The 16,668-nt window shown below is 40.1% G+C and overlaps 1 protein-coding gene across 4 annotated transcripts in view; it reads left to right on the top strand.

The window, feature by feature from the left end:
• LOC124790133 (mitochondrial ornithine transporter 1-like) overlaps positions 1 to 16,668 on the top strand; it is an 87,880-nt gene that overhangs the window by 16,060 nt on the left and 55,152 nt on the right. For all 4 annotated transcript variants that reach the window (XM_047257713.1, XM_047257715.1, XM_047257714.1 and 1 more), the window contains exon 2: positions 3,474 to 3,582. In XM_047257713.1, coding sequence (XP_047113669.1) covers positions 3,513 to 3,582 — 70 coding nt within the window. In that variant the 5' untranslated portion in view covers positions 3,474 to 3,512. The remainder of the gene's footprint in view (positions 1 to 3,473; positions 3,583 to 16,668) is intronic.

Here is a 16,668-nt window from a genome sequence, read left to right as displayed (position 1 = left end):
AAGGATGGTGCAGGGAGGATATCAGGGAGAAAAGCTTTCATTTCAGCACTGGACTTGAGAAAGTCATAGACTTGGTGGAGTAAGGTACTGATGCATTTGAGGCCTATGTGTTAATGGGATGAGGGAGAGTGGGGTGTGCAAGGGAGTGCTTCTACATTTTTTAGACGTATGAATTGTGTTATTGAGAGTGTGAGAGCAGAATACTAGTTGGGATGTTTATCTGTGCATAACATCTATGGGAGAACAAAGCCTAAGTGAAGTTGTTGTAAGTGTTGATGAATTCAGTGGTAGAGCAAATACGTTTGTCACAGACGCCTAGGCTGTAACAAAATGAGTTTTTGATGCAGAGGTGTGGCAGCTGTCAAAGAGTAGGTATTGTTTCTTATTGGTGGGTCTTATATTGACTGAGGTTTGGGCGTGAGATTCAGTGAGATGGATGTCAAGGCCAGGGAAAGTGACTTTCGATTTGGAAAAGGACCTGGTGAATTTGAACTGGATAAAGGAGCTACACTGTTGCAAAAAGTGAAGGAGTTCTTCCTCAGTCCAGACCACAGAGATGTTACTGAAAAATCTAGATCAAACCAAGAGTTCTACCTTTTGTGGCTTTAGGAATGCCTCAGCCATGCAACCCTTGCAAGGCCATTCCAATTCCCATAGCAGTTCTCTTGATTCATTTCTAGACCTATAGAAGTGAAGTAGTTAGAGGGATGGATAAGTTTAGCTAGATTGATAATAAATAAGGTTTTAGAGAGATTTTCAGGTAGTCATTGAGAGAAGTATTGTTTTAGGACTAATGTTTGTGTATGTGGGATGTTTATGTAGAGTAAGGTGACATCAGTAGTGACAAGGCACAGGTTCCAGGTGGGCAAGGGATGGGAATGAATTTGGAAATAGTTGGTGTCTTTTATGCAAAGAAAATTAGAGAGGTGCTATGCCCAGAAAAAGAGTGCCTTGGTCTCAGTGTTCCTGGAATTTATAAAATTCCTTGCAAATTTGGCAGCAGTTGCATTGCTCAGTCAATATGAAAAATTCAGAATGCGGCCCACTGCACTTTCTCCACATTAAATATTGCGATTGCGACACATCTGCTGTTGCTGAATGAAACCTCATGATCAAACATATGGTTATATCTGACGAAATGAATATTTATCCTTTGCATTTGCCTACTGAAATTCTGTCATTAAAGAAACTGTTCAGGTAAGAATGTGCAAGAATTTTAAGTGGGACAGAGCTATAGTCTTAGTGGTGCATGGAAACAGATGTTTAATGCTCAAAGGCAACAAAAAAATAAACTGAGTTATTCGCTATCTAACAAATTTAGCATCACTGCCAGTGTTCTTCCATCATAGACATCAATATAATCTCTGATAGCTGATAGCATATGGAAGGTCTGTGATCCATTGACATCTCTAAGATATAATTTGGCCAACTAAGTAAAGTATTAACAATGCTTGCGATGGTATGTGGTTGTGTTACTCTTGGTTTGTACACAACAGCTCTTGCAGTTTTGAATGAAGGGAGGGTTAATATGCCATTCAGCCAGTTATCTCAGCAAGTAGTTGCCATGTTTAGTATACATGTACAGCAAAAATGAATGAAACCATCAAATTTAGAATAGTTTAAATATTGTGGCATTCAAGTTATGAAGGCATTATCCGATGGAAGATGGTGTAGGACAGGATGATGACATGAACAATGTTTTTGGTCGATCTGATTATTCAGAAACATGACTATTCATTTTGCTGCTCAACTGAATTGTTCTGGATAGGATAGTGGATGAAGAAAATAACTTTATAGATGATAATGTGATTAATAGTGTTTAAGATTGTAGTGCAAGTGGCAATGGCAGAAACAGTGATCCTCAAAGAGTAATGGTGACAGTTCTGGTGACTATGAACCTCCACCAGAAAAGAAATCCAATATTGTTAGTATGTCAACCAAATTTTTGGAAGAACATCTCGAACATATTTGTGATGATTATCATACACCTCTACATAAAGAATTTCTTGGATATATTTATGATGATTATTACACACTTCCATGTAAGGCTGCAATATACAGCTTGTTATTGAAGATGCATCCATTTATGAAAAGTACATTGAAACCAAAGTAATACTTGATTATCTGGAGAAAAAAGGTTGTACTGAACATCCATTTTGAGGAAATAAAGCACTCAAATAACTGGAGGTAAAACAACACATACTATCCCAATTTCACATAGCATGGAATGAAGGAAAACGAGTCCATTATGGCACCTGAACTTTTGTGCAATGCAAAAAGCAAGAGAAATTGAGCACACAAAGTTTAACTGTTCTCCACCTTCCATAGCATGTTTCAAGAAAAAAATACAGAATGTGCCATAGACACATCACTGTTTTCATGACACCCAGAGATGTACAGAAAGACTAAGATATTCACATGTCTGGGATCTGTTTTGTCATAGAAGTAAACGAGAAAACTGCAAATTTCCAGATACAGCCACACTGCATTTGGAACATTGATCAAAATGGATTTAATTATGAAATAATTTCTTGTGTGACTTTATCCAAACAAGGGCAAAAATCAACAACTGCTTTGGTCCAGTCCGCACACACTGCAACTCATAGTTATGCAATAGATGTTAAACTTTCAATGAATGGACACCTAACAAAAAAACTCTGTATTTGTCCGCAGGAAAAAACTTTTGGCCTGTAAGTTAAAAAGGCTGCTGAAGACAATCTTCCACCAAACATACATTTGTAAACTATCACAAGTGGGAGATATATATATATATATATATATATATATATATATATATATATATATATATTGTCCAGCAATATATATAATATGTGCAAGAAAGACAACAAACACTATAAGGACTCTTCACAGTGATTTCGACACTAAATTGGGAAATAGAATTTTCATGATGAAAATGAAATCTGTTATTCATAACCAGCTGTGTTCTCCAGTGTATCAGTCTGTGTTCAAGTATTCCCATCTAGCAGCTGGATACAATACTCCCACATATTCTGTTGAATTCAAGAATGTGATTCAAGTGGCATTTGATTTTGCAGCTCGAGAGTGTGATTCTGAGGGCAGATATTGCTTTTGCCAAATGTGCCTATTGTGATTCTGCATATTGTTTTATGCATTTTGTTGGGGAACCTCATGTACACATTTTTAAAGTCCAACAGTGGTCAAACTATGAGTAACACAATCGAATGCCTTCACCATTCTAATCACAATGGTACATAAAACTTACGAATACAACTGGAACACTGAATTCCTGTTCACTGCAATACAGTGTAGTTTTAGGAACTTTGTTTCCGCCTACAGAGTTCAAATCAAATACCTCCTCCAAGCTAATTACCTTCAGTGTCAGTAGGAATTTTTATTTGACTGTGTGATATCTGTACAGGAACAAACAATTAAAGCATGGAGTATTGCTGACTGAATTCACAGTAACTTTTAGTATCTTATATCTGTTTCAGATTCTTTTTCCAACACAAAGAAACTGGTTTTGATACAAGATGTCTCACTCAGGAGATGCAGCAAATAACATTAAAGATATGGCTATTGATTTCATAGCAGGATCCTTAGGTGAGTATATTTTGTTTTTCTTATCATCTAATATGTTTTTGTTCTTTGACTTGAAGCAACTATTAGCTAGGAATTCTTTTCCTTTTCTAATTACATCATACATGCTGTTCAGTGTTCATATTAAAATGTGGCTTTGGAATAAGATGATTTAGTGAGTAATGACATAAAATATAAAAACAAAAAAATCAGAACATGTAACATGCCAGCTTCAGTTGCAAATAGAAACCAATCTTTTTACCCAGGTTTCAGCCAAAGTAATTTGGCCTTCTTCAGAAGCCAGTGACACTAAACTATTGCATGCCAAAGTTTGGCCATGTCAAGTATAAAACTGTAGCTCCGTAGTAACCAGTCATAAATCTACATTACTTGGGCTGAAGAGAAACAGCAGGCCCCACTGCACGGACAAGGTTGGTAGGCCACGAGAGCTGGTGGAATTGAAACTGTGAGGATGGGTCGTGAGTTGTGCTTGGGTAGCTCAGGTGGTAGAGCACTTGCCCGCAAAAGGCAGAGGTCCCTAGTTCGAGTCTCGGTCTGGCACACAGCTTTAATCTGCCAAGAAGTTTCAACAAAGTGGTTGTTGCCATAGTGATCATTCTCAAAGTTTAACAGTTTAACAAAAACAAGGAAATCCTGCATTAAGTGTTTCTGCTGCCAGAGCTGGCACCATTGACCACAGTCCAGTGTTACATGTTTGCTTGCAAGAAATGTGGGTGTGTAGGCATTATCTACTGAAACAGCCCATGGCCTACATCATGCATCATGCCAGTGCCATTATCTGATACCAAAAGTATGCTCAAGCTGATAATCTTACAGGACAACAACAAAGCAGACATGCATTTACAAGTGACTACCAATTCTTCTGTATCGCTTATTAGTGCTGAAAATTACTTGTATATTGGCTTATCACTTTTGAAGAAAATTAAGTATTGTTTGCTAATACACAGTAATCAGCCAGTGTTAGCTATAACGGCAAGTGTTAGTTATAAACATGTATCTATATAAATAACATTTTCTGTAGTGCATTTGCCAGTAGTTAGTAACATATTTGGTTTAGATGGCTTCAGTGGATTTGGCTTTCAGATATGAGATTCAGTTAACATAATGTCTAATAATATTCTGTTTAGTGATTCAGATGGGTCATGTAAGAAATAATCTGATTTAATGACTCTAATCTATGTAGCACACAAAACTGTGGAACACACAGAGCATTTCTTCAGAGCTTGACCCATATATTTCACTGTGAAAGAGCCAGTTACAACAAAACTCAACCATTTAAAGGCATTATGTATTGTGATACCATTTGCATTTAGCCGAGGGGCAATGGTTTTGGTGGTAAATTGAAGGATATATCAGTGCCAAATCTAACATAGCTGTTTTTCGAATTCTGCACCCAAAAGAACTACTGACTAAGTTATCATGTAAGATAGATTTAGCTGACACTTATTTGCAGTTGTCCTTAGATGTAGGCTCAAAGGATTTTATGATGATGAATATACATTTTGGGCTATATCAGTAGTTTGGTGTTGCGGGTGCTCGTGCAATATTTCAAAAATACTTAACCAGCTTATACAGTGAGTACCGGCTACAAAATATTTAATAGACTTAGACTTAATGGGCTCAAACGTAAATTAAATAAATGTAGCTTTTTTTCCAACAAAGTATTCAGAACCTGAGTCATGTACTGAGTGAAGCTGGTCTCCATCCCATGTTAACCCACATTGAAGTGACTGATGGTCTCTCTGTGGCTAAAGCTTTTAAGGCACTTTAGATGTTCTTGGGAAAGAGTGATTACTATGACAAATTTATATTGAATGTTGTGAGACATTATACCTGCTCAAACAGCTTTGAAAAAGAATGTCAAATTTTAATGATCCCTCACATTCAGACCTTGTTGTTGAAGCTCAAAAAGTGTAAGAAGTTTGCTCCCTGCTTGGCCACATTTAAACCAGGTAAATGTTTAATCCTAGCATTAGATGTATAGCAGTTTGGTATAAGTATCTGGATTGGTATTTTAAGTAAATTCTCCCCTGATGGCACTAAAGAACCAATTGTGTATGTGCCTTAAACACTGACAGTAACAGATGAATTGTAACCAAACAGAAAAAGAGGTGTTGGCTATTACTTATGATATCAAAAAATTCCATGTTTTTATATACAGAACAAAATTTCATCCCGTCAAGGACAACAAGCCACTAATTACACTTTTTAGTCCTGGAGAAAGTAACTGTAAAATTGTCCCAGTCTGAGATGATATTGGGTGATGACATGAGAATTCTTTCCCATCCCTCCCAAAGTGGCATTTCATTTCCCAGCCATCTATAAAATAGCCTGGTTCCTCCATATAGCACACCTACTCCCAACCACTTTCCACATGGGTCACAGTCATGTAGAAGGCCCAATTCAAAGGCCTGTCCTGTACACCTCATCCAGCACATACTGCCCCTGTTCCATAATAGGCAAGTCCAATCCTAGCAAAGGCAGAGTTGCCTGTAAATCAGCATATCATATACCAGCTCTACTGTAGCTTCTGCACACCATTTTATGTGGACATATCCACCAAGTCAGGCAGCGGTAGCTGACCGAGACAGATGCAGCAACAGGGAAGTAAACACTTTTGTGTCATTTATGAGTTCCCAACCAGAAGAGAATTTTATTGTATCATCTATGTGCTTTAATAGTTTAGTTTCTTGAGTTTCTGTGAGTAAATTTAACATCTAATAGCCACAGTTCTTGTGATTTCATTTGCGTCAGAAAGTAAACCAATTTTGTTATATATTAAAAGTTCCTAATCAGGGGCAAATTATTTACTTTCACTTGAGTGCTTCGGTAGTTAGGTTTTTGAATATCTGTGTATTACTAGACACAGTTTGTGCATTTTTGTCAGGGTCTACAGTAGAGTTGCGCAGCATGTGCCAATAGTCCGTTTATCTGAATAGTTTAGTTTTCCACCGTCTTTAGTATGGACAGGGACTGTGATTGTTGTGTGTGGATGTGAGCCGAGTTGGTGACACTTCGCTCTCAGCTTCAGGCTGTGATGGCTTCGGTTAAACAGCTTGAGGCTGCAGTGGATGGGGGCCACTATTGTGGGCCGGCTGTGGGGATCCAACGGACGTCCAGCACATCAGAGTCCTCCCATCGGTCCTCATCAGTGGCATACACAGTTACTGCTCACAATGAGGCCGACCCCTCACCTGTGGTCAAGTGGTAGGTCGCCCCAGGGTGAAGCAGGCAGTGAAAGACTTCCCAGGCAGCCGCATGTAAGGCCTCCCCAGTTTGTCTGACAAACAGGTTCCAGGTGCTGTCTGTGGCTGACACTGTCACTGAGCTGGATGCTGTTGCCTGTCCTGTTTCAGAGGAAACCACTCAGCCTGCAAGATCCGGGCAATCACAGAGGGTGGGATTATTGGTAGTTTGGAGCTCCAATGTTAGGCGTGTTGTGAGACCCCTTGGGACTTGGAACAAGGAGGGTAAGAAAACCAATGTGCACTCCGTGTGCATACTGGGTGGAGTCATTCCAGATGTGGAAAGGGTCCTCTCGGATGCCATGAAGAGCACAGGGTGCATCCAACTGCAGGTGGTTACTCACGTCGGTACCAATGATGTGTGTCACTTTCGATCAGAAGAGATTGTCTCTGGTTTTGCGAGCAGCTAACAGAAGTGGTAAAGGCTGCCAGTCTTGCTTGCAAGATGAAAGCAGAGCTGACCATTTGCAGCATAGTTGACAGGACCGATTGTGGATCTCTGATGCAGAGCCGAGTGGAAGGTCTGAATCAGAGGCTCAGATGGTTCTGCGAGCGTGTAGGCTGCAGATTCCTCGACTTGCGCCAAAGAGTGGTTGGGTTTTGGGTTCCGCTGAATAGGTCATGTGTCCACTGTACGCAGGTAGGTTAGAGGGTCTCGGGAAAACACAAGAAGAGCTTCAGTCACAAAGGGTGCAGGCTGAACACAGGAAGAACGTAGATACAGGAACTATTGGTGTAACAGTTGTAAATTGTCGTAGCCGTGTTGGGAAAGTACCAGAGCTCCGAGCACTAATAGAAAGCACTGATGCTCAAATCATTATAGGCACTGAAGGCTGGCTAAAACCTGATATAAGCTCAGCCAAAATTTTTGCGAAGAACCTAACGGTGTTCCGAAAAGATAGGCTAAACACAGTTGGCGGTGGCGTGTTTGTTGCTGTCAGAAGTTGTTTAACTTGTCGCAAAATTGAAGGAGATACTTCCTGTGAGTTAGTATGGGCAGAGGTCATTGTTGGCAACTGGAATAAAATAATAATTGGATCCTTTTACTAACCTCCCAGTTCAGATGATACAGTTGCTGAAAGGTTCAAAGAAAATTTGAGTTTGATTTCAAACACGTACCCGACTCATACGATAATAGTTGGTGGTGACTTTAATTGACCCTTGATATGTTGAAAAAAATACATGTTTAATTCTGGAGGTATGCATAAAATATCATCCAAAATTGTGCTAAACGCATTCTCTGAAAATTATTTCGCGCAGTTAGTTCATGAGCCCACGCGAATAGTAAACGGTTTTTGAAAACACACTTGACCTCTTAGCAACAAATAATCCTGAGTTAATAATGAGCATCAAAACTGATAAAGGGATTAGTGAACACAGGGTTGTCATAGCGAGATTGAATATTGAAATCCCCAAATCCTTGAAAAATAAGCGAAAAATATACCTACTCAAAAAAGCAGACAAAAATTCACTTGACGCCTTCCTGAGAGACAATTTCCACTCATTCCAAATTAATAATATAAATGTAGACCAGATGTGGCTTAAATTCAAAGAAATAGTATCAGCAGCAATTGAGAGATTTATACCAAATAAACTAACAACTGACGGAGCTGATCCTCCTTGGTACACAAAACTGGTTAGAACACTGTTGCAGAAACAATGAAACAAACATGAAAAATTTAAACAGACACAAAATCCCCAAGATTGGCGATCCTTTACAGAAGCTCAAAATTTAGCATGGAATTCAATGCGAGATGCCTATAACAGTTTCCACAACGAAACGTTATCTTGAAACCTGGCAGAAAATCCAAAGAGATTCTGGTCATATGTGAAGTATGTTAGCGGCAAGAAACAATCGATGCCTTCTCTGCGCAATAACAAAGGAGATACTATCAAAGACAGTGTTGCCAAAGCAGAGTTATTAAACACAGCCCTCCAAAATGCCTTCACAAAAGAAGATGATGTAAATATTTCAGAATTCAAATCGAGAACAGCTGCCAACATGAGTAATGTAGAAGTAAATATCCTCAGAGTAGTGAAGCAACTCAAATCACTTAACAAAAGCAAGTCTTCTGGTCCAGACTGTATACCAATTAGGTTCCTTTCTGAATATGCTGATGCATTAGCCCCATACCTAACAATCATATACAGCCGTTCGCTTGACAAAAGATCCATACCCAAAGACTGGAAAGTTGCACAGGTCACACCAATATTCAAGAAAGGTAGTAGGAGTAATCCACTAAATTACAGGCCCATATCGTTAACATAAATATGCAGCAGGATCTTAGAACATATATTGTGTTCGAACATTATGAATTACCTTGAAGGAAACGGTCTATTGATACACAGTCACCATGGGTTTAGAAAACATCATTCCTGTGAAACACAACTGGCTCTTTATTCACATGAAGTGCTGAGTGCTATTGACAAAGGATTTCAGATCAATTCCATATTCATGGATTTACGGAAGGCTTTTGACACTGTACCACACAAGTGGCTCGTAGTGAAATTGTGTGCTTATGGAATATCATCTCAGTTATATGACTGGATATGCGATTTCCTGTCAGAGAGGTCACAGTCCATAATAATTGACAGAAAGTCATCAAGTAGAACAGAAGTGATTTCAGGCATTCCCCAAGGTAGTGTTATAGGCGCTTTGCTGTTCCTTATCTATATAAACGATTTGGGAGACAATCTGAGCAGCCGTCTTTGGTTGTTTGCAGATGACACTGTCGTTTATCGACTAATAAAGTCATCAGAAGATCAAAACAAACTGCAAAACGATTTAGAAAAAATATCTGAATGGTGTGAAATGCAGCAGTTGACCCTAAATAACAAAAAGTGTGAGGTCATCCACATGAGTGCTAAAAGGGAACTCGTTTAACTTCGGTTACACGATAAATCAGTCTAATCTGAAAGCTGTAAATTCAACTAAATACCTAGGTATTACAATTATGAACAACTTAAATTGGAAAGAACACATAGAAAATGTTGTGGGGAAGGCTAACCAAAGGCTGTGTTTTATTGGCAGGACACTTAGAAAATGTAACAGACCTACTAAGGAGACTGCCTACACTATGCTCATCCGTCCTCTTTTAGAATACTGCTGTGCAGTGTGGGATCCTTACCAGATAGGACCGACGGAGTACATCGAAAAACTTCAAAGAAAGGCAGCACGTTTTGTATTATCAAGAAATATGGGAGAGTGTGTCACAGAAATGATACAGGATTTGGGCCGGAAATCATTAAAAGAAAGGCGTTTTATGTTGCAATGGAATCTTCTCACAAAATTCCAATCACCAACTTTCTCCTCTGAATGTGAAAATATTTTATTGACACTGACCGACATAAGAAGGAACGATCACCACGATAAAATAAGGGAAATCAGAGCTTGTACGGAAAGATATAGGTGTTCATTCTTTCTGCGCGCTATACGAGATTGGAAAAATAGAGAATTGTGAAAGTGGTTCGATGAACCCTCTGCCAGGCACTTAAATGTGATTTGCAGAGTATCCATGTAGATGTAGATGTAGAAGTAACTGTCCATCTGAATGATCGGACACTGCCAAACCATAGCCAGGAGCTGATTTGACCACCTAGTGACCAAACGTGCTGCTGAGTACAACGTGATGGATTTCAGTGGCTACTTTACAACTTGCTCCTTTCTGCAATTCCAGTTTCTCTGTATTACCTAGAAGAGAACTGTCCTTGTAACATGTCCTTCAATAACCCTCCTGGCCTCAATCTCTGCTGCCCCTTCTACACACCCTCGTCCTCAACACTCATGGCCCTGTCTCCACTTATCCAACATTCATACCTTTCACTCTACCGTCTTCCTCTTCCTCTTTTCTATCTCCCCCTCTCAATACACTGCTTGTGTGCTGGATGTAACTCCCACTCAGTGCAACCAGATGAGCTCACTGATGCCATGTACCTATCCTTTGCGTCTGCTGCCATTCCTTCCCAAGTGCCAGCCATCCTTTCACAAGGGTACCCATACCCAGTGTTAAGGGGGCGGGCACACCACACTCCCCTCCCCAGCTCTCAGGGGAAGGAAAAAATATAATGTAGTTAGATGCTTTTCGTTCAAGAAAATGTTTTAAAAGTTGGTATTATGCAGGTTTTTACAGGTTCAGAACTGGAACTATTTTATGGCTACTTAAAAGTCATCACTTGTCCTCCAAAATTTTTAATATTAAAAATACTCCATAACCCCTCTCCCCCCCCCCCCCCCCCCTCAGGACTAGCTCTCTCCCCCTTCAAACTGTGCATGGGCATCCTTGTTCTACAAACCACCATCCCATTTCTCATTTCTCACCTCCTTTCTCCCCTTGCCCACTGCACCTGGCATAGTTCCTTGCCCCATTCGAGGTGCAGTTCCACCATAATCTAGTCAGCTGGGACGATGTAGCCATGCAGATGTATGTGTGTGTGTGTGTGTGTGTGTGTGTGTGTGTACCTGTATTCTATAATGTAAATGGATAGATAAAAAATCTACTCACCAAGCAGTGGCTGGAGAGAACACACACAAAAGGATTTAACTTTTACAAGCTTTCGGAGCCTGTGGCTCCTTCTTCTGGCAGAAGAAGGAGCCTGTGGCTGCTTCTTCTGGCAGAAGAGTTGAAGGGGAAGGGAGAGGGGTGAAGGAAAAGGACTGGAGAAGTTTAGGGAATGGGATACAGTTCAGCTAAGTCACCCACAACTCCAGTTCAGGGGAGACTTACCGAAGGGATGAGAAGAAAAGACTGATTGTTGGGGACTGCGCCAGACGAGTCTTGAAAACCTGCAAGCTTAAAGGTGGAAGACAAGGTAATATGCAAGACAGAGATTACTACTAAAACATTGAGCACAAGTTAATAAGAGTGGAAAGCTAAGTGCACTGTGTTACAGAGGCGGGAGGGGGGACGGCAAAAAATAGGTAAGTCAGAAAATGAAAGCTGCAGAAAACTAAAATGGAGTGAAGAAAGGAGTAGTTACTGTGAATAAATGCTGAGACATAAGGAATTAACTTAAATTAAGACCAGGTGGGTGGTGAGAACCAAGGGCATGTTGTAGTCATAGTTCCCACCTTCAGAGTTCTGAGAAACTGGTGTCTGGGGGAAGAATCCAGCTGGCATGTATGGTGAAACAGGCACCGAGGTCTTCTTGACTGTCATGTTGTACAGCATGCTCTACAACAAGATATTGTGTGTTGCATGTATACACCCTCTGCCTATGACCATTCATCCTGACTGATAACTGGGTGGTAGTCATGCCAAATCATCATGCATTATCCTCCCAGCAGACAAAGGATCTGCCACTATAGTACTTGACCAGTAGGAGAATGTTAGTGAAGGTCTACACTAGCTATCTGACATCTCTATATACAGCATCTGCCATCAAGATCCCATCCCTGTGATTCAAACTGACCTACAGTCCCTGCCAAAAACCTCAAGCCCCTCACAAGGACTTGTACCTCAATGCATAGAACTTCTTACCCCACCCAAACCATGCACTCCCACCTTTTACCTTCTTCCTAAGAACCATAAACACAATGATCTTGGCCGCCCTAGTGTTGCTGGCTTCAAAGCACCCACAGAATACATCTCTGCCTTAGTTGATCAACACCTGCAACCCATAGTACAAAGACTTACCGCCTATATTAAAGATTCCAACCATTTCCTATATCATCTGAAATGCGTGCCCGACCCACTCCCACCACACACCTTGCTTGTCGCTATTGATGCCATCTCCCTCTATACCATCATCCTCACATACGTGGTCTGTCTGCTGGTGAACATTTCCTCAGACAACACCCACCTGATTCCAAGCCTATGATATCCTTCTAGCTCACCTTAATCAACTTCACACTTACCAACAATTACTTCACCTTTGAGGAGCAGACATAAAAACAGATCTGGAGTGTGGCCATGGAAACCAGGATGGCTCCTTCCTATGCCAACCTTTTCGTGGGTCACTTGGAGGGGCTTTCCTGGGATCCATAAACCTTCAGCCCCTGGATTGGTTTAGATACACTGATGGCACCTTTGCCATATGGACTCATGATGAGGCTGACCTGTTAAAATTCCTGGAATCTCTAAATACCTTGGCCCAGTTAAATTTCACATGGTCCTATTCCATATCTCATGCCACTTTCCTTGATGTTGATCTCATTCTCACTGAAGGCCAGCAACAGACTTCCATCCACATCAAACCTACTAACAAACAACAGTACTTCTGACAGTTGCCATCATTTACATGTCAAACATTCCATCCCATACAGTCCTGGCATTCAAGGCAAATGTATTTGTTTGGATGCAATACCCCACTGCTCTCACTCCAGCCTTCACTGGATGCAATTGTCCTGGCAGCTTAGTTCAAAAGTAGGTTTCCTAAGCCATCAATTCCAATCCTGATACTGCTGATCTTCCAAAAAACAACTTTGGAGCACATTACCTGTCAAATGTTATCCTGGTCTCGAATATATCAATCATCTGCTTCGACAAGGCCATCACTTCCTAAAATCGTGGCCTGGAATTAGATCTATTCCGCCTGGGGTTTTGCCCACAACACCTAGAATAGCTTTTCGTTGCCCTCCCAATCTCTGCAATATCCCTGTCAGACCTTATGCTCCTTCTGCACCCATCTCCCTAACCTGTGGCTCCCACCCTTGTGACCGTCCCTGCTGCAAGACTTTCCCTATGCACCCTCCTACCACAACCTATTCCATCCCTGTAACTGCCAAAACACATACTCTTAAAGGCAGGGCCACCTGTGAAACAACACATGCTATATACCATTTAATATTACTGGCATTTTTTTTTAAATGACGTAATATTATATTTATTGCTTTTGCTGATGGAAAGCTACTAAAATGGTAAAATGGTGCATAGAAAATTTTTTACTTGTTGATGATGAAATTATATATTCCACCAACCAGCATCAAATTCCCGTCAGACTCATGAGAATGTTGACCGATGGCATTGTTTAGAGGCCAGTGACCGATCTAAAAATTATGCAGTTTCCGTAATTACACTGGCTGGATATTGATAGAAAAGAATGGTAAAAGAGATCTCAGGGATGCTGAAATAAAAGTTTTATAAAATACTAGGTGACTGAACACTAGCAGCGTTCGACTGTGGCCACCAAACAATTCATCGGCAATTCTCCTTCATTGCAGCCTGAAAAAGTTCTAAAATGTAGCATAATAATTTGATATGTGGATTTAATGAAAAAAGAAAGTACAGTGTTAATTAAAACATGGCTTTTGAAATTAAATTATCAGAATTATTTACCAAACGTTAGAGAGAGACACATACGTCTGTGAAACAGCCATCGAAAAAAACTGAGAGAGAGAGAGAGAGAGAGAGAGAGAGAGAGAGAGAGAGCTCACAGCTCCTATTTTTATATAATCCAAAAACAAATTATGGCAACTGCCTTCAACTTGCTTTGCAGTTTCAATACGTAAACATTTCTCTAGAACATTCTTTAGCTGGAAAAAAAAAAATAAAATAAAAAAAACCACACACACACACACACACACACACACACACACACACACACACACTCTCACATTCCTTTCGTTAAATCGTGACCTTTTCTCCTAACTTTGCAGATTTATTTCAACGGAGAAAATTAATTCTTAACGTATTTTCACCTTAATTAAAAAACTGATGCATATTCTATTAATTATTCAAAAATGCAACATTTCAACCAGCTGTTATGTAAATGCTATTCGGCCTTTTACATCGGCATGAATACAACCCAGTTATCAGTCAGGAGAATGGACATAGGCAGAGGGTGTATACAGGCAACACACAATATCCTGTTGCAGAGCATGCTGTACAACATGGCAGTCAAGAAGACCTCGGTGCCTGTTTCACCACATGCACCATCTGGATTCTTCCCCCAGACACCAGTTTCTCAAAACTCCGAAGGTGGGAACTAGTACTACAACATGTCCTTGGTTCTCGCCACCCACCTGGTCTTAATTCAATTCATTTCCTTGTGTCCCATCATTTATTCACAGTAACTACTCCATTCTTCACTCCATTTTAGTTTTCTACATCTTTCATTTTCTGACTTGTCTATTTTTTGTCGTCTCCAGTCCCACCTCTGTTACATACAATACACTTAGCTTTTCACTCTTATTAACTTGTGCTCATTGTTTTAGTAGTAATCTCTGTCTTGCATATTACCCTGTCTTCCACCTTTAAACTCTCAGGTTTTCAAGCATTGTCTGGTGAGGTCCCCAACAATGTCTTTCCTTCTCATCCCATCTGGTAAATCTCTCTGACCTGGAGTCATGGGTGACTTTTCTGAACTGTACCCCTTTCCCTAAACCTTTCCAGTCCTTTTCCTTCACCCTCTTCCTTCCCCTTCAACTCTTCTGCCAGAAGAAGGAGCCACAGGCTCTCAAAGCTTGTAAAAGTTGAATCCTTTTGTGTGTGTTCTCCTGCTGCTGCTTGGCGAGTAGATTTTTTATCTATCCATTTACATGATATTAGCAATAATTGAATATTTTCGTTGATATCCATCTGTATTCTGTAAGATTTAAAGCAGAAGTGTTCAAAATCTAGCAACTTTCTTAGTAATGTTATGTGCCTGTCTACGGCTCAATGTGTCTGCTGAAGTATGAGTTATTAGCTTTACTCCAGTCATTATTTATGGTCCACCAAGTACTTTTGATTGTCATAAAACTGTTTAGATTTACTTGAAAACAAATTTTATAGTATGAGCAGCAAAACGCATATTATGAACCTGAACGTAGGATCAGCAGAAGTAGCAAAAGAAGATTCAGTGTACAGCTTTACTGTATTTATTTATTTTCATATTACGATGTTTGTTCAATGAATACTGCCACAATTTATTTTAAAGTCATTAATATATACAGAAAAACATCCATTTATTTGCTTCAAATTTGATATTTCTTTTGCACGTTTGTCAAGTTTCAAACAATTACAAAAGATTGAATGGTCTAGTAAACCATTGAAATGGCATCTATCCAAGACACTTGTTTCAATCAGTGTGCTGTGATTGAATTCTTTGCTGGGGGAAAATAAATTGTGGTGAACATCCATAAACGTTTAGGTGCAGTGTGTGGTAATGATACAGTTGTGTTGGATCCCAAAAAAGGTATCATAGGCAAATGCAAGATGTTCTTAAAGTTTTCTCCTGCCAGTACCAAGCCAAGTTAAACCAGGCCATTCTGTGTAGTAATCAGAATGACAAACAGGCGGAGAGACAATCCTTAAATAATATGGCACACGTAGGAAGCTATTACTTCACCTCACTTGAACAAGAGGACTGAATTATTATCTTAGCAGCATGACATCACTGAGGAAGAATCATCACATTATTCTGAGAGCACAACATGATGGTTCAAGAACAAGTAGGTGTTCCACAAGAACACTTATCAGCCCACTGACATGTCAGAAAAGCACAACACTGAAATTGTGAAACCACTGTTGTGACACCAAGGTGGGGCAAAGAGTGCAGATGAGCCAGGAGGATGTGGACAAATGTGGTCATTCTTAGCCAGATGTAACATCTTTGCCTCAGTTACTTGGTGGTAATATCCATATAAATGCTGTGCAGAAGCTCCCTTAGGGCTGGTATATGATATGGCTGCTTTATAGGCAGCTAGTAATAAATACTCAGGCTTCTAATCCCATATGCTATTCAGTTACAGGAGCCATGTATGATGCTGACCCTACGATGTGCTGCCTACCATTTTCCAGATGACTTCTACATGTGGCATTGCTGCCTGTCTGTTTTACTGAACCTGGTTGCTGTGAGCTGCCAACATCCCATCCACTGAAATGAAGTCCTTAGCACTTCTACTTCTAGCTTTCTGAGAGCCAAA

The sequence above is a fragment of the Schistocerca piceifrons genome, chromosome 3 (genome assembly GCF_021461385.2).
Source record: "Schistocerca piceifrons isolate TAMUIC-IGC-003096 chromosome 3, iqSchPice1.1, whole genome shotgun sequence".
Classification (NCBI taxonomy): domain Eukaryota; kingdom Metazoa; phylum Arthropoda; class Insecta; order Orthoptera; family Acrididae; genus Schistocerca; species Schistocerca piceifrons.
Note: the sequence above shows the minus strand (reverse complement) of the source record. Positions and strands in the feature narration are given on the sequence as shown.